We start from the raw sequence: 23,250 nt of genomic DNA on the forward strand, positions 1-23,250 counted from the left end.
TCAAAATTTATAAAACATCAATGACAAATTAGCTCCTAAAACATCTGATAACATCCTTATCACATTTGAAAGTTACCACAAGTGAAAGAGTAGAAAAATTCTTCTCACAGAAGAGTAAATAAAACCAATGCCATCTCTGCAGTTCATAGATTTAAAAAAAAAGAACTAAACTTGGTTTAAAATGTCCGGAAAGTGCTAAGGAGCAACAGGAATCACATTCCTATTGTTATGAATTAAAATATGCATCTGTATCCTATTTGCATCTGGCATTGAGTTGAATCATTCCACAAATGCCATCAAATTTGTACTCAGCAAATCTGGATAAAATTCAGATACTCCACAGAATACTGACATTTTCTCCTTTTTCTTAACATCTGCAATACTTCTTTCAACTTTCCTCTTATGTAAGTGTTGCTGTAGGCATATATAAGGGAGCTGCTGCTGCTGCTAAGTCACTTCAGTCATGTTCAACTCTGTGCAACCCCATAGACCGCAGCCCACCAGGCTCCCATGTCCCTGGGATTCTCCAGGCAAGAACACTGTAGTGGGTTGTCATTTCCTTCTCCAATGCATGAAAGTGAAAAGTAAAAGTGAAGTCACTCAGTCGTGTCTGACTCTTAGCGACCCCATGGACTGCAGCCCACCAGGCTCCTCCATCCATGGGATTTTCCAGGCAAGAGTACTGGACTGGGTTGCCATTGCCTTCTCCGATATAGGAGAGCAGACCAAGATAATAAATGATGTCATGATCCAATTGTTGTTCTTCTAAGACAACTACTCAATCTAATATGGCACCCCCCTGGGCCATTTCTGGTCCACCATTTTATCCTAAATTTACTAAGACATAATCCTCCTGAATGCCCTGAACTTACACATGAATAGCTTTACATATCTCTTCAGCAGTCTTTCCAGCTTTCCTTAAAGTGATGGCAAGATTTTTAGCCCTGTTTGCTTCTAGTAATGTCACTTTGTTCGATCCTTTCTGTGTTATTTTCTGTTTGCTTGAAGAAAGATCAATGGCAGGACCTTGGGCTTTTGTCTTAAATATTTCCTCAAACTCATCCACATTTAAATCCTGAGTTGGAGAGGAATGAAATAAGCAAATTAGACCATACTTAAAAACGAAGTCAGGAAGCCACCATTTGGATAGTCTCTTAAACATCAAAAAGGTTACTTTTTCTACAAAGTATAATATTTGTTTTTGGCCACAGCTTAACTCTATTTCACTATTTGAACAACTGATTCCAACCAGTTAATTCAATTGCCTTTCAATTACTGGCTTGTAGGGATGGCCAGCACAAACCAAAGCTATCCACCAAACCAACTACTAGGTGTGATTATTGAGTCCTTTTTTATTTACAGTTCAATAAAAGGTTTTTATGCTCTTTTATAAATTAAGGGCAGAGATTGTGTCACTTTTGTCACATACAGTGAAGATGTTCAAAACTATTCCATTTTAATGTCATTTGTTAAACACAGTTTTAGAACCACCTTATAAAAGAGCATTCAATTTTATTCTCCTTTTCTTCTTTTACATCAAGACACTTAAAACACTAGCTTTTATGGCTGAAATGTTCAGGTTAACACAGCACCCATCCTGGCTTTGCTGAACAGAGAAGGTCCCTTGTTTCTAACCAATGAGAAAGATACCTCCAGAATTCGTTCGTCATCAATTTCGTTGAAGACTGTGCCATTGATCTGGTTTGGCTTCAGGGCAACCCAGTTAAAAACTGGCATTCTGAATTTCGTCTTGATTGGCTTCTTAATTTTCACAGCTACAGAGGTCAGAGAGAATGCAATGAAGATTCCACCAATACCCTTGAGAACAATCAGACAACAGTCCTTGAAGATGACACTCTAACCCTGGAGGAAGACTGGCAAGAGGTGGCCAGGTGTTTTTAAATATGGAAAACTTCATACAACGCTTTGGCCAGAGCAACTTGAGGTCTTCATTTGGCTGATACAACAGTGTATTAAAGAGGCCTAAGCCCTGGGCTTTTTACTTGTATTTATTTTTTTAATGCAGGCAACTGGATGGCTGAAAGACAGTCACAGTGTCAAGACAATGCTTAGCACAAAGTGTTGGGGAGTAAAAATTATTCTTCATGTTATTAGATAGCAGAGAGGGCAAATACCCTGTGTCATTTGGTTTGACATGTGTGAACATGAGTGTAATTTTGACATCCTAAATTTCTGGCTCTTGAACATTTATTTAGGAAAAAAAGAAAAACTTCAACGATGATCAGAGGCTGCAGACAGTATCTGCCTAAACCACCAGGAATGAAAGGTCCAGAAGACTGCCTTTCAGCCACAGCAACACGACCCTATGGATGATTCCAGTCACGGGGATTATACTGGCTGCTGAGTTATTCCAAACAGACTAAGGGCCATGCATGTCCCCAAACAGAAAATGTATAAGAAGACAAAAAGGGTACTTAGAAATGGGGGTTTGTATTGCTTTTGTGAGAAGGGCTGCAGTCTCTGCCCCCTCTTTCGAGGAGCAATGCCTCCCCAGGAGTCAGCTACCTGCAACTAGAAGGTAAGAAGGCACTCATCAAAAACACTGGAAACCTCTTAATAGAGAGGAAGGGTTCCATCTCTGAGGGGATGGGAGGTGGGGGGTGCTAACTCCTCTTACTTTGGGGAAATAAGCTAAAAAAGATAATCCACTAAAAATTCCATTAATTAACTACACACCATATAGCAGTCTTCCTAAACCAACTAGCTACAAATATTCACCTTCCAAGTCTGTCTCAGGATGCCCACCACACTATTTGGGAAGGCAGGGAGAAGAAGGAAGTTCAGTCAGTAGAGAATCAAAGAAATGCAACACACAAGTGGGCTTTTACCTGGCTGCCTGCCTGACTGCAATAGGGGGGACAGACAGTGCCTCTCGTTCCTCCAGAGTTATGAAGGCCACAGAAACAGCAGGAATGTCATCTGACAGATCCACACAGAAGCATGCAGGGACACAGAAACACAGCTTTCGCCACACCAGGCCGTCCGCCCCCAAATGTGACACCTTAGTCCCCACTGCCTGATGGCGACCACGTTTGTCAACACTGCCCGGGAAGAACCATGTCCGCCAGGGGCCGAAGGACCAGAACTCCCTCCAGTCTGGCACCTCAACAAAGTTCAAGGAAAAGAGGTAGGGGTTGGGGGGCAGGCTGCACCTTCCCTTCATAACCTGAGGCGGCCAGGTCAGCATCACCTGTTTCCATCATCCCTCCCAGGCCGCAGGACACTCCCTACAAGTCACTCCGTGGGCAGCCATCCTACTTCTAACTCTTTCAGCAAGATTGGGAATAAGCCTGAGATCAGAGCACAGGCAAAAAAAAAAAATGTTCAGAAAGGTTGTCCTGACCCTGAGGAGGTGGAGAAGGGGGGAGGCGGTTAGCAGAGGAGGGGCCATTAGGTGACCATGTACCCCGTGCTCCCAGTGTTCCAGCTCTAGAAAGTGGCTGTGTGTGTGTGTTGGGCGGTGGGGTGGGGGAGTGATGGTGTTCTGTGGAGACAGCCGGGCCCCAGGTGGAGGGGATGACCAGCACCCAGCTTGCCCTTGTTCTGGGGAGGAGTTTTTTTCTCTCCTTCAGAATAAACCTAAAACCTTTCCAGAGTTGAGACTCGGAGATCCAACTATGAAAATAAAACTAAAAAACAGTCCTCTTTCCAAGGAAAAAGGAACATGGTGCTTGAAGTCCAGGATGTCTGCTTAAAGGGCCATAACCTCTTCTACAGATTCAGCTAAAACGTGGGTAGCCCTGGAACCACAACTGCCAGCCGGCACCGCGCCTCCCCACGGACACAGAGCAAATGCAATGGCTCGATGGGAGATGGGGGGATGTCACGGCACAGTGTGACCCACGGGGACACATGGCAGACACTCAACACACTCAGGGAGGAGCAACCTACAGAAAAGCTTGATGGGCCCGTCTTTTGTGGAAGCAGAGAGAACAAAGAAAATACAGGAAAAAAAAAAAAAAATTAGATATGGTTAGCGTCCAGTGGCTCAGCAGTTCATATACTCTTAGCAGAGAATTCCACGCTTCTGGGACACATTTCACAAGGCAGCGCAGAGCCAAAAATTCATTTCCATTCAGTCCTGCCTTAAAGACACCCTTACTATGTATTATTTTTAATAATTCTTTTTTAGAAGAGAGGAAAAGATGATTTCATTACAGTGGTCCCAAACATCGGTATTGATCTGTACCAGGTATTCCGTAAGATCTGAACAATTTTTTTTAATGAAAAAAATAATCAGCTGAACTCCCAATTCTCATTGTGAAGTTCGAAAACACATTCTTCCAAAGAGACAGCAAAGGGTACAGACCACCCAAGGGCCTGTCATCAATGATCTGACTGAGAAGCAAGAACCAGATTGATCCAACAGATTTCAGGAGCCATGCCTTACACATTGAATACATGCTTCACACTAATAATACTTTCCCTATAAAATGCAAAGCAAAGTCAACAAGATAAACTTAGGGACCTCCTCCTGGTCCCCTGACTTGGTCACCAAGAACATATTTGCTGATTGCCTACTGAAGAACTAAGACATCCAGTTGCCTGTAGATCCAAGAGCCTAGTGATGTCACAAGTCTCTGGCTTCCGGGGAGCCCTTGGCATATCATCTCAGCTGTCACTTGGCTCTGCGGGGACATCCTGGTTCTGTCTGACCTCCTGGTTTCAGAAAGAGCGCGTTACTGAACACACTGGCAAAGCAGCCAGTAGCCCAAAGCAGCCCTCAAAATGGGCTACAACCACTAAGTATTAATGAGCAAATTAAGGATGAGTAATGAAAAGAGATTAAAGGCCTTGTAGAAACTGCCTGATCCCAAGCTATCAAAGACTCATAAGGATCTCATAATCCTTACGTCTGTAAGAACACCTTATTTATAGCTGTTCAATGGGTGCTCATGGCACTAAAGAGGACTTTCTTCAGTCCCACATCCAGTCCTTCGAAGTGCACAATAAGGGGACAACTTCCAAATGCAGCAACCCCGGCAGGAGCCGTGAACGATCGGCTGGACACAGAGTCCCACCGTAAGACTGAGGCAAATCACCAGAGCCAACAAATTACAAAGATGGGGTAGGAGGAAGAACCCAGGCAAAACGTTTAACCTGAGAGGCCGAGACTCATTCAGCAGGGAGCCCTGGACCTGCACACCTCAGCCTCGTGGCTCTTCTCTCGGCCAAGGCAGTTCTGAGGTCCAAGTCGGAGCCCAGGTGAATGGGAGTGGAGGGTGTACTGCACATTAGGTTCTACCAGAGAGAAAGGAAGCAGGACCACAGGAGAGATGCCATGGCGACACATCTCACGGTGAGCGCTCCTGGAGCAATCATCCCTGGGCCCAGGTGCATACGACCATGACAAGCTTCCACAACATCTCTGAAAACAGCCTGTTGATGCAACAGACTCCTGCGGTTCCTTAAGAGGTTTTCTGTTTGCTTATGTTTCAAAATCCAACAGTCTCATTGTGACACTCCTTTAACTTTTGTCCTTCAGAAGCAATAAAAGTTCAACAAGAAAGCAGCAGATGAGGAAGATCTTGAAAAGTTGAAATAAGTCACTGGTTTACTGCCAACACGACTCTGAACAGGCATCTTGCATGCCAGTTTTATATGAACAGGGGTGGTTTGCTGGTGTTGAAAAGGGCTTTAGTCACTAGGATGAATTAGTCCTAATGACTGGCCAGTCCAGCTGCCGATGGCACAGGCAGGCTAAGAGAGAGAGGCTAGGAGATGGCCTATAACTAAGACTTGGGGCGAAAGGCTCTGAAAACCACTGCAGCCTTGGAAATGAAGCCACTAGAGTGCTAGTTCATTGGAAATAAGAGACCCCATGAAGGGACTGAAACAGATGAGGATGCAGAACTATCCAGTGTTACAGGGATGGCTCCGCAACACTCAGAGCAATTCCAAATGGCAGGAAAACAACTCTGAGGGAAAACGGCTTGCAATATTTTAGAAAAGAGTAAAAATTCCTTTTCATGAGTCAAAAATAAGAACTTAAGATTTCAAGACATTAGAGCAACTCTCTTGCTCTCAAGCCACACCGGCCCCGCCTTACTTCTGATGAGGGAGGAAATCCACACCCTGTCCTGGCAGCAGGAGGACCACGTGCATCATCAGGAAGCATCTCAAGGCAAGAAGATACTGCTGGTGGGACATTTCCCTTCAAAACTTAATTTTGCTAAGTGAATTGTGATGTCCTCAAATGCTCGGAAGAAATGCCTGGAAGCCCACATCAGGCAGTTACACAGAAAGGCATCTTCCTCTTTCACAGATGCCACTGAAAATACCTTCAAAGAAAAGAGCCATAAGCACTGGAAGCACACACGCGGTGTCAGAGCTTGGATGGTCCTGTTTCCTGAGCCCATAAAGATCCCTAAGAAGGTAACCTGTCTCTCTTCCCTTCTCTAGGTGGAGAGAGAGAAGGTGGGAAGACAGTATGAGATTGGAACTTCCACAACAAAGGCTACTGAGAGAAAAATGCCACCCCTGCACGACAATTTCCCCTCTAGTGGCTATATTAGCGGAAATGGTCTTACGTTAAGAGGAGACACGTGATTTTAGAAGAGACCTGGAATTGAAAAGAATGCCTCTAACTCTCTGGAGGTAAGACAATCGACTATACATATTGAATATCTGGTTCTTAAATCTGTGCTCTTACCTGCTAATCCTGAGTTGAAAACCACTGTGGGTGAAGACGTTCCGGGCAGCGGGGGTGCAGAGGGAGGAGGTGGGGGTGGCAAGGGAGGAGCAGGCAGGGTCTCAGCTGCGGGACCCGGGAGAGGGGGAGGGGGAGGAGGGGGAGGCGGGGGCGGAGGAGGTGGGGGAGGGGGAGGCGGGGGTGGCATAGGTGGTGTTGCTGGACCATTTTGCACTGGCAAAAGAAAAGAAACAAATGGGCTTTTAAAACAGAGGAATGGTTTCTCCTGCAACATGCCATGTGTACATAAAGTAACTGAAAACAAAACACTGAAAAGGACAAATGTTTTGGTTTTTTTTTTCTCCAGACTATAAAATGTCCTCACAGTGACAAATGGGGAGTATTCTACAGCATATGAAATGAAGGACGTACAACTTTAATCTCAAAATGTAAACAGTTTTTAAAAATAAATAAAAGAGCATGCAAACAAAAGCAGACAGAGGACATGAACTAACAGTAGGTAAAAGAAGAAATACAAATATCCCAATGCGACCTCAGTTCTCCTGCCAAGGCTTCTTACCTGCTTCAGATGCATCTGACGACAGAGGTAGTGGAGGGGGAGGAGGAGGCAGGGGTCCCGAGGAGGTGGCCCCCAGCATTGGTCCCACGAAGTTACCCACTGCCCCTTCGGACCCTGTGGGCAATGAGCCAGAAGCCACGACAGGGAGTATGGCGATGTCCCCATCCCCTTTCTTCTGAATTTTAATGGTCCCTTGTTTCTCCAGCTCATGAATCTTTTTTTCTAGGGTAGACTGTCTTTGAATGGCTTCTTCTTTCTCTTTGACCATTTTCCTTAATGTGTGAACCTGGGTATTTGCATCTTTGTAGATTTCCTGCAAAAGAGGCCACGGTCAAGAGTTTGTCTTCACATGACATCCATACATATTACCATTAGATTGGCAAACTGAAGGTAAAGAAAATGGGGAAAAAATTTAAAAAAAAGAAGAAGAAAGAAAAAAGATACTTATATATAAATATAGAAAATCTATGGAATTCGGCCAGAACCTATAAAGTCTCATTGTTATCAACTGTTCACTGGTAATGCATGCAATGCATGCATTCTAGCAATTGTTACTGTTAATGCAGTTCTTTCCTTTAATAAATACAGCTAAGTCAGTTTTCCCCACAGGTGAAGAGGAAAAGGGCAGAGGCAATCCAAAAATAATTTTATAGTTGACTTGACAGTATCCTGAGGGTATTCTGGTAGTACAGCATGTTTTCCTTTTAGTTTTGTTAAAATTCAATTGCAACTCCTAGATACGTATCAGCTAACAGCAGACAAAAGGTCCCTATATCAGACTTGGATAGAAGTCAGACTGGGATTAAAAATCTGCAAATCATGGAATAATCCACTCATGAGTAACCAGGGGCTGACTGTTTTGAAGGGATATTTCTGGCCTTCACAATGCCCCCTTGACCAAGCTGAGTCCAGTACAGCAATTGTTGTAACATTTTCCCTTTGGTGATGCAGTTAACAAAACAGTCCAGTGCTGCCCCCCACTAATTACTTATTTCTGTCTAGGTTCTTAGCAGAAAACAAAGAAGTCACGACTTTTACTTCAAAGGCTGTCCTGGTTCCTTTTCTAAGGGGCCCACAGAGGCTCCTGTGAAAGGATTTTATGGAACTCACCCTCTGGGCCTGACACACGTGATCTCTCACCACAAACCTCTAGCAGGCAGGGAAACATTCTTCACACCCTGTCTATTATTAATAATCTGAGAGTCTGAACTTGAATTGAGGCCATATGCTACAACTTTGTCTCGATGCTGTGCCAGAAAACAAATTTCCTAGAGTTAACTGTGGGACCTGTCAGAATATCAAGCAACGCACATAGACATGATAACCATTGCATAAAATGTGCCATGTCATTAATGGGGGCATAAAAGCCAGCCATTTGCCTAAAAGCCTTCCAGGCACTTTGGTGTTTTTATGTTCAAACACATGGATGGTACCCCATAAATACCTGACCTGTAAATAAAAACAGTGCTAAAGCCAAGCAAAATAGCTGGGATTATCTGATAATAAAATGGATTGATTTTACTTTTGCCTTTTTTCTTTCTCTCTCTCTCTCTTTGGTGAATGCCAGTAGGTCTTGCCTGTGTTGTGATTTCACTGTTTCCAAGGCAACCACCAAACCTGGTTTCAAGCAGAAGCAAAGCAAAGAAATACAAAGAAGTGCAAGGTTTAATAAAAATAAGTAAGTGGCATGAATTAAATCCATGCTGTGTTTTCCTTTTCAACCAAATGGGTGATCCACAGAATCCACTCAGACTTGTCCAGATGGGAAAATATTGTTGCTCCCAAAACCTGTGATAAGGAACTAGTGAATCCCTAATATCTGATTGCACACACATATAAAGACATACTCTGACTATGAGTTACTTTGGAGTTTTACCTCTGAAATGGTTCCAGCAAATACGCTACATCCATGCATCCCTCTGCCGTGACCATGTATGTGTGCGTGCTAAGTTGCTTCAGTCATATGCGACTCTTTGCAACCCTGTGGATTGTAGCCCGCCAGGCTCCCAGCCCATGGGATTCTCCAGGCAAGAATAATGGAGTGGGTTGACATTTCCTCCTCCTGGGGATCTTTCCAACCCAGGAATTGTACCCGTGTCTCCTGCATTGGCAGGCATGTTCTTTACCACTAGTGCCACATGGGAAGCCCGTGACCATATCTGGGTTCTATCTACTGGGCTAAAGCCAGAGCTGGTTCCCCACAATGCCCATCTGGGGCAGCTGCCACCATCACACTTACCCGAACAACATCCAGCTCCTTGTTCCTCTGCATGAGCTGTTTTTCCAGTTCCACAATCTTGGACATGGCTTCATTCTCTGTGTCCTGCAGTTTTTCCGACAACTGTCAAGTTTAGAAAGGAAAGATTTGTCAGGACACAGGATCATTCTGACCAGGTCCTTGGTTTTCAGAAAGCAGAGCTCAGAGACATGAGGGGCCCCTCAGAGTCCTGCATGTGTACCCCAAATTGTTTTCTGAAATTGTTAATATTTATAAGATGGTCCTGAATACAAACTTGTTTCTAACAGGAATTCATTTACAAGGAACTCTTAACAAAACTCATGTGTCAGCTCCTTAGTGCTTCCATATACACAATGTGCCAATCTCCATTTCTGCAGGGGCCCACAAGAGTAGAGAATAGTGGGTGAGGGAGGTGGACTGGTCACCTTTCCCTCCCTAAGAAAGGGCTATTAGGCAAAAGGTTTTGAAAACTGTTGACTGAGAAAAGTTGGTTCTGTTACTTTGAGTTATCAGTTGAAAAAATACTACTGCTTGTTTTGACCCAAATTACCCCAAAAATAAAAGACATTTGGACATGCTTAGTTGCTCAGTTGTGTCTGACTCTTTTTGACCCTATGGACTATAGCCCACCAGACTCTCCAGTCCATGGGATTCTCCAGGCGAGAATACTAGAGTGGGTTGCCATTTCCTTCTCTAGAGGATCTTCCAAACCCAGGGACTGAACACATGTCTCCTGCATGGCAGGCAGATTCTTTCCCCATTGAGTCACTGGGGAATTTCAATAATAAAAGTCATTTTGGAGGGGTAGTTCAAATAAACAGGTGGTTACTACAATAGCAGATTATTTAAGTAGGGTCATGCAGTGCTGGCTGAGGCTTCAGAGAAAGATGGGATGAGCCATCAATGAAACAGTTACTTTTCACATAAGGCTCTAAAATTGGGTGACTTCTGATTCCTTACATCTCACTGAGAATAATAGCAAGTAAAGAAAATCAGGGAGGAATGATGAGGAGGGAGAGTGGAGATTTACTGCTGACCAGGTTTAGAATACAAGATTGGGGTGGTCAAAAAGTTCATATGGGTTTTCCTGTAACATCTTATGGAAAAACCCAAACAAACTTTTTGACCAAACCAATACATATTTTAAGAGAAGAGACAAAAAGAAAAGAAAAAAAAGGAAGAGCCTGTAAATTCTCTTTCTAAGCAGGTGCCAACTAAGTCAGCACAGCACTTAATAAAGGGAGGGGTTTTGGCAACTTGGCCATGAAAATTCCCCTTTTCAGACAGATGGGAAAACGGGAATGACATGGAACACACACATATGAATATACTAGGAAATGCAGGGGAAAATAAATGCACTGTTCAGAAAGGAAAAACCACATCTCTCCAAAGAGACACAATCCATTTCACAATCAAGGGCATTTTCAATCAGAATTCAGCAAAAGAATCTGGTCTTCACAGTGTTTGGGTTTTCAAGAAGTACCATATTTCTGTTCATTATACTAAGAGGACACTCCTTGAAAGAAATGGGTATGTGGGAAAATTTGCTGATTTCCTTGAAAATGCTACTACTTGAGATGAATCTATAGAACCTAAGGACCCATGAGGCAGGAAGGTGAAGACCCATATCATAAGGTCACTGGATTAGCCTGTCGATGGCTTGCGTGGACATGTTTGGTACAAGGTACTCATGTTCAGAAGAAAAGACTTCACCAAACCGAAATATTTGAGTTGCATTTCCTCCCAGGTAATGCCAATCTTTTTTTTTTTTTAAACACCATCCTGTAATGCTTCTGTGCTTATAACTAAAAGGGAAATCTAGATGCAGCAGAAAACGGAGCAGTGAATGAAGGCAAGGCAGTGAGTTTCACTTAGCTGTAAGTAACACACCTGCCTTCTTTGAAAGAGCCCAGAATGGCTTCAGGTTGCTTTCTAGCTCAAGTTGCAGCTCATTCCTAGACTCCACATCCTGCTGTTTGCTGTCATAAAAGCCATAAAAGCTAACATCTATTCTGTTTTGCACCTAGCCAAAACGTTAGCCACTTTTCCTTTTCTGAGAGGTAGTTACATGAGAGATGTTTTCTTCCAGTTCCTCCACCCTCTCCAAGGCTGCATTCTTGGTTTCGGCATCCTCCAGAAGAGCTCCCACATCAAACACATTGTCCAGGTAAGCCTGAATCTGTACCTGCAGTTTGTCACTCTCCGTGTGCTTCAGCTTCTAAAAAACAAAATGCAAGAGAACATGGTGTTAGCATAACTGTCAAATAGAACATAGTGACTCAACAGCCTACATATTTTTGTTTGTTCCTTCCAAGAGAGGGTTTTCTATCTCATCCTCCTTAGGAGAACTCTGGGGTAATCATCTAAGAGGGTATCATCAGATTACTTTCTGGCACTTACCCTCTCCCAAATATACACACATTTCTCCCTAATCCTTCCTGTAGATAGATTTCCCATGCAGATATATTTCAACCTAAAACATTTTTTATGCAGATGAAATCAAGATAATAGAAAAATCATAAGGGAACAGCTGTAACATAAACCCTGAGGGGTATCTGTGTGGTAGAAGAGATTAGAGTGGGTGGTATCTTGCCTGGGTAGTGATGACAGTTCTGGTTGGGGGTGAGGTTGGGAGGCGGGAAAGACACTGATAGAGTTTCTTAGCCTTGGGGACTATTTTGGCACTAATTTCTTGAACTCATCCTCCATAATTAGATGACTAAGACACTTGCCCAACATGAGAAGCTCATGGCTCCCAGAGCACAGATTAGGAAGCTTTCTGCCATCCTCAGCATTCTAGGGTCAGGCATCCCAAAGGAAGTCAACCAGCTCTAAGGTAAAATTAGAGGTTGGGTAATAAATCAGTCCATCTTTTTTACAAGTACTGTAACTCATGTTTCTCCCTGGGGAACAAGTGAGTGGTTACAATAATATCTGGCACATGGATGACGCCAGCAGACAGTTACTGAACAGATAATGGTGACTTACAAGGCTGGGTTTTTGTAAACTAATGAAGCATTTATTATATGCTTACATTACTCTTATAACCACTCATATCTATCAAGGTTCAGCACCAAGAAGCCAGGAAGTTAGAGAAACAGAGTTTTGGAAACAATCTTACATTTTTAAGAGGAATTCTGCTCTACAAATAAAGTTTCAGGAAAATGGATCTTTCTCCTGGGTCTAATCTAGAATTCTACATCTTAGCTGTCTTGAAGAGAATATGTTCTATCTTCGTTTACGAGTCAGAAAAGAAAAAAATTTCTGAATAAGGGCAAAGTCTAGAAAAGAAATGAAGCAGCAGCTTAGTGGGATTCTTCACAAGATTCACAGTGAGTAACAGGTGCTGCTGTCACGACCTGTCATATCCTGTAGCCTGAAATGAGCTCTGTGCAGCCATCACAAAACGGAACCCAAAACACCATTAGGAATACACCCAACTTTCACTCAAATATTGCTATTCTCGGAGAATGTAGAGAAAGAGAATAGATGAACCCTAGTTCAAAGCAGGAGAAAACTATTGAATACAATGTGCTGTTAAATATATTAGTGGGTCTTTAACAGGAAAGAAATTTAAACAAACTTTTCAATGGAAATCTTTCATAGCTCCATCTGAGTAGTCATGTATGGATGTGAGAGTTGGACCATAAAGAAAGCTGAGTGATGCAGAATTGATGCTTTCGAACTGTGGTGCTGAAGAAGACACTTGAGAGACCCTTGGACAGGAAGGAGACCAAACCAGTTAATCCTAAAGGAAATCAATCCTAAATATTCATTGGAAGGACTGCTGCTGAAGCTGAAGCTCCAATACTTTGGCCACCTGATGCTTAGAGCTGACTCACTGGAAAAGACCCAATGAGAAAATTGAGGGCAGGAGGAGAAGGGGCAACAGAGTATAATATATTTGGATGGCATCATCAACTCAATGGATATGAGTTTGAGCAAACCCCAGGAGATGGTCAAGGACAGGGGAGCCTGGTGTGCTGCAGTCCATGGGGTCACAAAGAGTTGGACATGACTGCGCAACGCAACAACAACAAACCTGAATGGAGCCTTTAGACAACATGAGGCCAGTCTACTCAAGGGCAGCCTAGCTGGTCTGAGAAATAAGGCCATGAGCTCAAGAGTAGCCAACTCAGCAATTCTACCTTTCAATAAACTGAGGGTACCATCAGGGTAGTTCTCTGGCTTCACCCTTAACAACAATGAACTCTCCAGGTGAAATCTGGAGATGTCCAAGGGAATTACTTCTATTTTCTTCATTTCTAGAAACAGCCTTGAAACTGAGGTCAACAATTCTTGCCCTATTGCCAGCAGTCTTTCAAATTCAGGTGAATCATTCCTTATGCAAAAGGGAAAACAAAACTGCCTAAGTGTCAAAGGACATCTGTGTACACACAGTTACTTAAGTCTATTTATGACTTTCACATCAACTTTGTTCCTAAGGGGAAGAATTTCAGGGAACCAGCTAAGCACTTTTGCAAGGGAGCAAGAGAAAGAGAAACTTTAGATCTCTCTTCTCCTAAGAACTAAAAGCAGAATTTCTAAAGCCACAAACACTTTAAGCAGAATTTAACAGCTACACAAGGAAGTCTCTAGTGTCTGTTTCCTCATTATTTCTTGATGCTCTAAGCATTTATGGAGTCCCTAGAGTAACTAAGTGCCCACACAGTGCCCAACAGACCTGATGAAGGGTGTGGCAAGACTTGACCCAGACAGCTCAAAATCAGAGGACAGCTGCACCAAGGCTCCAAGAGGTACTAAATGCTGTTGACAGAAGACAGTGTCAGGTCCCAGGAGACCTGCATGAATCCAGCTTCCCTGACAGATCACATCGCTCAGACAGGTTCTTTTACCTAGCTCTACAACACCTGACTGCATAGAGCCTTAGGTGATCTCTGGTCATTATGGAAGTGCATCTTTGAGGGTCCATGATAAATCAAGTCTCATATTGGAACCAAAGCTTAACAGCTATACTTACATCCAAGTATTCGTCCAGGCCTAATTTGGTAAATTCATATTGGAGGTGAACTCTGAAATTCATGTCTTCTACTGAGTGAACTACAATATTAATAAACTGCATAGAGGCCACCTGAAATAAAATTGCCAACAGGTTAGAAGAGGTCCAAACTTATTTTCTCAGCGTAATCATAGGCATATACTTTCAATTTCACAAATCTAAGCTCATTTACCAATTTGCTTTTCCTTTGTTTCACTGATCTTTAAAAATATTTTACAATAAAAAAAAATTTACAATTTTTAAAAATGCAAAAGCCCTTGTATAGCACGGGGAGCTCACTTTGATGCTGCATGATGACCTGGAAGGGTGGGATGGAGGCTCAAGAAGAAGGGGATATATGTATACATATAGCTGATCCACGTTGTTGTATAGCAGAAAGTAATACATAAAAAAGCAATTACACTCTAATTAAAAATAAGCTAATTAAAAAAGAATTGTTTTTTCAATGAAAAAAGTTTTTTAATGTGCAAAAATGCATAGCAGTACCACAATAAGATATCACTTCATATCCCCTAAGATGGCTTTAATCAATAAGACAATAACAAGTGTAGAAAAAACATGAAAAAACTGGAACCCTCATCCACTGCTGATGGGGATATAAACTACTGTCAAGCAGCCACTTTGAAAAGCTTGACAGTTGTTCTAAATGTTATTCAGTTACCATGTTACCCAGCAATCCCACTTCAAGACACATAATCAAGAGAAATGAAAAAAATACATCCATATAAAAATGGGTACACAAATGGCCATAGTAGCATTATTCATAATAACCAAAAAGTAGGGGGGGGAAAAAATCCCAATGTCCATGAATGGATGGATTTTTAAAATGTGATATATGCATACAGTAGAATATTATACAACAATGAAAAAGATGAAGTCCCACACATGTGACAACATGAGTGAACTTGAAAACATTTTGCTAAGGAAAAAAAAAGTCAGACACAAAAGACCATGTACATTATGATTCCATTCATGTGAAATATTCAGAATGGGAACATGTGTAGAAAGACAGTACGTTAATATTTGCCTAGGACTTGGGGTGGGAATAATAACCACTAGTGGGTACAGAAACTCTTTGAGGGGCAACAAAATGTCATACATTAGATTGCAGTCATGACGGCACAACCCTAGGAATATATTAAAAATACATTGACCTGCACACTTTAGATGTGTAAGTTGGATGGTATGTAGCTGTATCTCAGTCGTGTCCAACTCTTTGCAACCCCATGGACTGTAGCCCGCCAGGCTCCTCTGTCCATGGATTCTCCAGGCAAGAATACTGGGGTGGGTTGCCATTCCCTTCTCCAGGGAATCTTCCCGACTCAGGGATCAAACCCAGGTCTTCTGCATTGCAGCACATGTTTTACCTTCCAAGCCACCAAGTAAGCCCCAGTTACATCTCAGTAAAGGTATTTTTTAAAAGCCTTGTAGGCATATAGAACAAACTAAGTTATTACAGGTACACTATAAAAAAGTGACAATTATTACAAAGAAAAACATTTAAATCATCTGCAATCACAAGGTAATCTCTTCTAAGGGGGACGCACCATACCAACAGGAGAGCAATAGAACTTCTGATCCATTTTTCCATCTTAAACAACCAACCAGTTTCTATTCCATAAAAGTCCTGGATTTGCTACTTTCTTCCCACAACTGCATCAGTGGCTCTGATCTGCCACAGAGAAAACCTGACCCCAGTTTCGTAAACAACAGGAGCAGAGTTTAACGTAGCTATTTTATTTTCAGTAGGGACAGTCAGTTTATTTACAGGGAAAATCTCTCTCTGATGTTCTTCTTCTATAATCAGCCAGAGACTAGAAAGGAGGTGTGACTGTGGGATCCAGATTCACATTTACTCTGCAAACTGCTTCACCCTTCCTCTCTCCCCCAAGCCCTTCTTCCTTTACCTTTATTAAATTATTGTTTATCAAGTTAGATTCTTCTTTGAGTGCATGTTATTCACTGGGTATCTGTGGAAGATGTGTCAACTCTCTAGGTTACATGGGACTATGTTGTGATTTACTAAAAAAAAATTACTTCAAGTGCCATGGGTCAATGAGCTAAAAAAGATTTTTTCACTTTTTTGTTTTCTTTTGCCCACCAAAAAATACTTAGAAAGGTCTTGTGCAACATCTGAAGCATTTATATTATGTTTTAAGGGAATATGTTGTTTGGGAGGTTTGACAACTTAATTGCATTCCCAAGATAGTTTATGAAAAGCCTCATTATCTGGAAAAAAAAATATGGCTGGATTTTGGCATTTTTCTGTTACTCTTCTGAAAGTAGGTCTAAATGATCTGTGAGTATTATGATATGCCTAAGAGGCAAATATTTGCTAGATGGCATATGAATTGAGCACACAGTACCGATATACTAGCAGCATTTAAATAAGACTCCCAATGCATATATATGTGTGAATAAATGAACTGACAGGAAATATGCTCTCATTTGTCAACAGTGCAGGTGTTCTAAACGGCTTAACACCATTTATAAATTCAGTAGAAACTCAAATGGCAGAGGGATCTGGTATGTATGATAAATGAGTGAAGTGGGTCATGTGTAATACAATAAGGAATGGTGTGGACTGTGACAAACTGCCACGGTTACCTTCAGACTTAAGGAATAGGGTCTACTTGGCGCCAGCAGCTTATACTCTGTAAGAACAGGGACCAAGCATTACCAGAACTTATTAATTCTCAAGAAAATCTACAAATCTGTATTTTTAGGTCCAATTTCCAATTTTTTTAATGGAAGGACATCACTGTCAGACTAAACTCACAAGCCTGTATGTATGCTGGCTTCAGCCTGGAACCTCCAGTTTGCAACCTCAACCCTAAAGGAATGAACAAATTCCTCCTATGAAGGCAGAGAAAAGAACCTGGTCAGGTGAGCAAGGGCATGGCTTCTTTAAATCTTGCCACCAGGGCCTTAAACACTCCAACAAAAATCCAAACAACAAGAACTTAAAAAAGTCAGTGTAAATGTATTCCTTCTTTCAAATTTATTGTTCTACCTTTTTTAAAAGTATATATACATATGCTTTATGGAGCAGAAAACCTCTATAAAAGACTTGAACCAATACTGTTTTGGGAAAGGGCCAAGAATTAGGATGCATATGAAATTTGAGGACCCAGAAAACATCTTTCATATAAAAAGGGTTAGAAATCTGCAAAGCTATAGTCCATGTTTTATAAGCACTGAAGCAATTCAAATGAAAACTGCCTAGCATCATAAGAACAGGTTTTGGAAAACTTGACAACAGAAGAAGTGAACAGGCTATCTGCCCCAGGTTAGATGGGATCTGGGAAATTAAGCCCCAGTAAAAGAACTCCTGGGTCCAGAAGATCCCAAGGTCAACTAGACTGGGTCAAAGAAAGCAGACCTGGGTATACTCAGGTGTGACCTGGCTCTGGAAATCCTCTATAGTGAAGTCTACCTTCAGTTCATGATTAAGACTTAGGTACACAGATTCAGAGGTGCTCAGAATCTTTTGCTTTTTGTCCCTGAGGATGACAGTTATGATGCTGAATCACATGTTCTCACATGTTCTTACATGTGATTTACTCCACTAAGGAGAGGTGCAATACCATTGTGCCCTCAGAGAATTACTAGAGCTGGTAATTAAGTGAGGAAAACACAAAATCACTGCTGTGTGTTCATTTGGGGTATATATACTACCAGGTCTACAAATCAAAGCACTTCAGTGTTGGAGAACAGTCTGGAGAAGGCCACTGGATGGGGTGTGCAAAAGGCACAAGGATCTAACGCTCTTGGTTTCTACTTTAAGGATTCTTATGCAGCACTATTGACTTCTCAGGGCTTCCCTGGCAGCTCAGTCGGTAAAGAATTTCCCTGCAGGGCAGGAGACCCAGGTTCAATCCCTGGGTGGGGAAGATCCCGTGAAGAAGGAAATGGCAACCCACTGCAGTATTCTTGCCTGGAAAATCCCATGGACAAAGGAGCCTGGTAGGCTACTGTCCATGGGGTCACAAGAGTCGGACATAACTTAGTGACTAAACCATCACCACCATTGACTGCTCAAGCTGGCTCCTGCAGGCATTTGTGCCAACTGTTAACTTTATTTTCACAAATGCGTGGCTTCCCCTTTTATCTGCTATAAACACAGTTGATTCTTGAACAAGATGCGTTTGAACTGTGCAGGTCAAATTTTTTTCAATAATGAAGACTAGGTACTATGTGACCCACAGTTGGTTGAATCTGCAGACGTGAAACCACATAACCAGAGTAACCACATAACCACTGTAAGTTAACAGGAGGGTTTTCCACTGTGGGGAGGGTTGGAGGCCCCAACTCCCTGCATTGTTCAAGGGTCAACAAAAGCACTGTAACCAATAAATACTTTTGGCCTTTATGACAGAAAAAAAAACCTGAGATAAATGCCATAAAGGTCAAATACAGATGAAGAGAGCAAGTCAAATTTGAATCTATAGCATATAAAACTGTTTCCTGTCCTTTGTAACATTATAATACAGACGTATATATAATATATAAATATAAGTGGGTTTAGGAAATAACTGCTAAATCTGAGTTGGCTTTATTGAATGTAGCACTGAAATAACTCACCATAAAATCTATGTTATTGTCCTCATTCCTGAAATGTTCCATCAACTTCTCAAAGCGTTGTTTTTCTCCACAAACCTGAAACACACATTATCATTGTGCATGTGAAATTCCAAACGTAAGCACTCCAAAATTAGATGCAGAAATTTTAGCACTAATAATTATTTCCAGAACATCTATTTTATCCCCCTCTCACACGCTATTTATTTCTCTCCTGTTAGTTAATGCACAAGCAGTAACATGAGCCAGCACCAAAGCTCATCCTCTGTTTCTCTGACATGTTCTCTTGATGGCTTGAAATCCATACCAAATGTGCTCTTCTTTGACTGGTCACTTTTTTGTCACATCTTTTTAGCTGGCATTCACAATCCCAGAATGTTGGTTATGGTTTTTTTTAAAAAATGACCACACTTTTCCTTTTTACAAAAGTACTTTTGAAACAGACATACTATCAGATTTTTCATAATTTTGTATTTAAATTCCTTGAGAAGCAGATTCAAAATGTGCATATCATGTCTAACATGTCTAATAATTATTTTTATTTATTTTTAATTGATTGATGATTGCTTTACAATATTGGTTTTATTTCTGTCATAATAATTTTAAGCATAAACTACAACATAAAAATTTGGGAAGCTATCTAATTCCTTCAAGATGAGGACAGAATTTTGCAGTCATTTGTGAAGCAGCATTCCAGAGGCCTGAAATACATGCGTTCAGCTCGAATGAATGCTTCTGCTAAACAGGTGAAATAAGCAGATAAAATACTGTGAACTCCAAAGTCCCAATGTATTCTGCATATGCTGCTGCTGCTGCTGCTAAGTCACTTCAGTCGTGTCCAACTCTGTGCGACCCCATAGACAGCAGCCCACCAGGCTCTGCCATCTCTGGGATTCTCCAGGAAAGAACACTGGAGTGGGTTGCATATATGGGGAATTAAAAACATGGAGCTAAAAACAAAGTCAAAGAAAGATTTGTATCAAATGACAACAACCTGGAGACTTATGCCCAAAATCAAAAGATGAACTTTAATTCTTTCAGTGTCCTTGTCTGCCTTTTTGTTTTTGGAGCAAAGTACTAAATCCACTAGTTTATTTCCTTACACCTTGAGAAAACTGTTACCTGAACACCCATGGGCTCCTTGTTGATAGTAAGACAGTCTCTGGTATTAATATTTTGTGAATTTAACTCAGGTTTCACGTGCTTAGTTTTCTGATTCCCTTTGTGATCTTAGAAATAATCAGGCCAATCCTAAAGATTTCTCCTAAAGTGACATTTCATAACGCTATAATGCAGCTGTTTAATTCTGTCATGTTTAATTCCACGCATGTACACACACACACACACACTTTAGTGAAGACTGTGTCCAGTGAAGCCAGGAATTTTATGTTGTGCTCCCTACTCTATCCTCAGCATCTAGAACAGAGCTTAGCATGTTGTAAATTCTCAATATTTGCTGAGTTGCACTGAAAAGAGGATAAATAAGACATTATGTTAAAATATTCTTAATGAAAGGGTGAATGATCTACTATTGCTCCCCACGATGTTTTACAATAAAACAAGAACCTTCAGACCTCTGTAGACAGGGACAAGGGTTAATCTTTAGTAGTGGTTCCTGTGCCTTAACTGTGTGCTAGGAATGCTCAGTAGACTCCCTACACTCTGAAAAACTTCTATTCTCAGAGTAAGTTAATTTTCTCAACAGACTAGACCATAGTTTACTATATTCCAATGACAACTCCCCATTTATCTATACCCACTTTAACAAAAAATAATTACAGAAGGCAGAGGAACAGTGCATTGCCCAGATCAGAATGAAGAGAAGCAGGCTCCAGAAGGGAGAGTTTAAAGTGAAGCCTTTAAAAGACATACATGTGTGTCCAATCCCACCCTAGAAAGCCCAAGTCAGGAGGCCCAGGCAGCGCTGGGGTGACATGGGTGGGTTCATTTGAAAAGCACTAGAGACCATTCTGATGCTCTGCAAAGGCTGAGAACCAGAGATTTAAGGGAAGTCACATTATGCCCTGGGGCCCACTAGACTCTCTAGAGCATATGCTACAAGTTCCGGGAAACTAAGGCTTATTGAAGGGGATATGGAAGTGCAGGTTCAGCTCCCTAGACCAGGACATCAGTCACATCTTGTGCTCAAAGACACAAGGGTTCCTAGCCTGCAAAAAAGGTCCAGCTGGTAAAAACTTGCAAGACTTGGTATAGAAAAAGTCGGCATTACAACTTGAATTTTCCTTAAGAGAAACCTCAACATAAGAACTTGCTGCCCAGCAGGACAGTTTACTTTCGTCTGTTTTGGGAGGTGGGTATGTTGCAGGGAGAAAATTCTGACTCCATGCTGGAATTATTTCTTTGACTTGGTCTCCATTGCTTTTGTTATAATCATACATAATGGCCTGCCTCAGAGAATCCTGCCTTTCTGCTTGACTGTTAAAGTGCCTTTGTTCAGAACCCTTTCCACCTATAGATGGGAGGAAGGAAGGAACTAACACATCCCCCTGCCTGAGGCTGCCATTCTAGGAGATATCTTCAAGGTTAATGGCCTGTATACTTTGTTTCCTCACCTCCCTCCCCATCTCTGATCCATAAAAGAACCTGGCATCCAGACCCCAACAAGATGGTTATGCTGAGACATTAGTCTGCCAACTTCTCGGTCAGCTGGCTTTCTGAATAAAGCCATATTCCTTGCTTCAACACCTTATCTCTCGGATTCATTAGCCTGTCGTGTGGTGAGCAGAGCAAACTTGGACTCAGTAACATGCAGTGACAGGAGAAAGGAAGAGAAGTGGTTCTGGATATGGGGACGACAGCTGCCAGCTTTCCTGAGAAGCAGGCTGTGATCACTGCTCTGTGAGCAGCTCAGCGTTCACTGAACCAGGAGAGGCAGCAGCCCTCAGTGAACAGTGATGATGAAGACAACTCCTAGGAGGGCAAAACCTTCCAAATCAAAGAATGTCAGAAATCCGGAGAGCACCTTGGGGAAACTGGTGCCCTCCATTTGTGACTGAGACTGACAGGTAAACAGACCAAATATCTCCAGCTTGAACAAACATCCACACAGAGACAAGAACCAGGGCTCCAACTGCCAGCCTGATGTTCCTGCTCTCACACAGCCCAGAATGTTCAGATAAATATATTCCATTTAAGATGATCGTAAAAGTGTTTCAGAATCATCTGAGACAACAACAGAGATGGAAAATGTTATCATTAAGAAGCACAATCATTCCATCGGACTTGCACTCAATTATCCATGCACCAGAATCTCCCATGGAACTTCTGAAAATGGACGATTCCTGGGGTCTACACCAGGACACAGTGAATGAGAATCTCCATGGACAGAACTAGGAATCTGTGTCTTTAAAAAGGACTCATAATTGTTGGACCAGCAGTTGGGAACCAGTGGCTTATCCAGTATTAGACTAGCTGATTAAAGCCTCATCCTTTTTTACTCCCAATTGTAAACTGGACAGCTACATTATTAACTACACAACTCATTCAACTTCTAATTTAATGACACATAAAAAAAACAGTTACTATAACTGGGTATCATAGGAATGAAGCAGGGATTGGCCCACTGTCCCTGCATGGATACAATGAATAATAAGCCAACTCCCAAATAATCAGAGATTGTGTCCAGGGCTTTAAGAAAGTGGATTTTATACAGCCGAGGAAAGCATATGTAGGCAGCAAAGCTACTCAGATTGTTAATAAAAAGATATGGGATCAACTTCAGAACAAGAAATATTGTATTAATTTCCAGCTGAATAAAGATCTGAAAAGTCATTGTATTAGACTGGTAGAATGGACTGAAATAGATATGAAGAGGAGCCTTGAATATATGCCTTTCTTCAGAAATCCCTCATTCTGTCAACAGACAAAGCCATGCTGAGAACACGTGTTATGAAACAAATGTATTAAATACCTTTAATCTTTAAAAATAATAGACTTAAATGTCTTCCAACTTACAGCTCCTTGGAACTGGGTGCAAAGGATCCAACTGCACCAAACAGCACATTGTCAACACAGATGCCAGCTTGGAGAAACCATGAAAGATTGACCACGCTCCTCATCCACTGTAAGAACCAGAAGGGCTTCCCGTATCAGCCCCACCATGTCACTCTCTGTAAAGGTTGAGCTACACTGCTCTGTGGTTGATATCAGCTAATGAA

The 23,250-nt window shown here is 41.8% G+C and overlaps 1 protein-coding gene across 6 annotated transcripts in view; it reads right to left on the minus strand.

Moving 5' to 3' along the window:
* The window catches only part of FMNL2 (formin like 2), a 326,152-nt gene that overhangs the window by 18,497 nt on the left and 284,405 nt on the right, over window positions 1–23,250 (minus strand). For all 6 annotated transcript variants that reach the window (XM_061135292.1, XM_061135288.1, XM_061135290.1 and 3 more), the window contains 8 exons: window positions 19,076–19,150; window positions 14,453–14,563; window positions 11,540–11,689; window positions 9,472–9,573; window positions 7,233–7,545; window positions 6,674–6,886; window positions 1,651–1,775; window positions 873–1,075 (listed from right to left, as the gene is read on the minus strand). In XM_061135292.1, coding sequence (XP_060991275.1) covers window positions 873–1,075; window positions 1,651–1,775; window positions 6,674–6,886; window positions 7,233–7,545; window positions 9,472–9,573; window positions 11,540–11,689; window positions 14,453–14,563; window positions 19,076–19,150 — 1,292 coding nt within the window. The remainder of the gene's footprint in view (window positions 1–872; window positions 1,076–1,650; window positions 1,776–6,673; window positions 6,887–7,232; window positions 7,546–9,471; window positions 9,574–11,539; window positions 11,690–14,452; window positions 14,564–19,075; window positions 19,151–23,250) is intronic.

The sequence above is a fragment of the Dama dama genome, chromosome 33 (assembly GCF_033118175.1).
Source record: "Dama dama isolate Ldn47 chromosome 33, ASM3311817v1, whole genome shotgun sequence".
Lineage (NCBI taxonomy): Eukaryota > Metazoa > Chordata > Mammalia > Artiodactyla > Cervidae > Dama > Dama dama.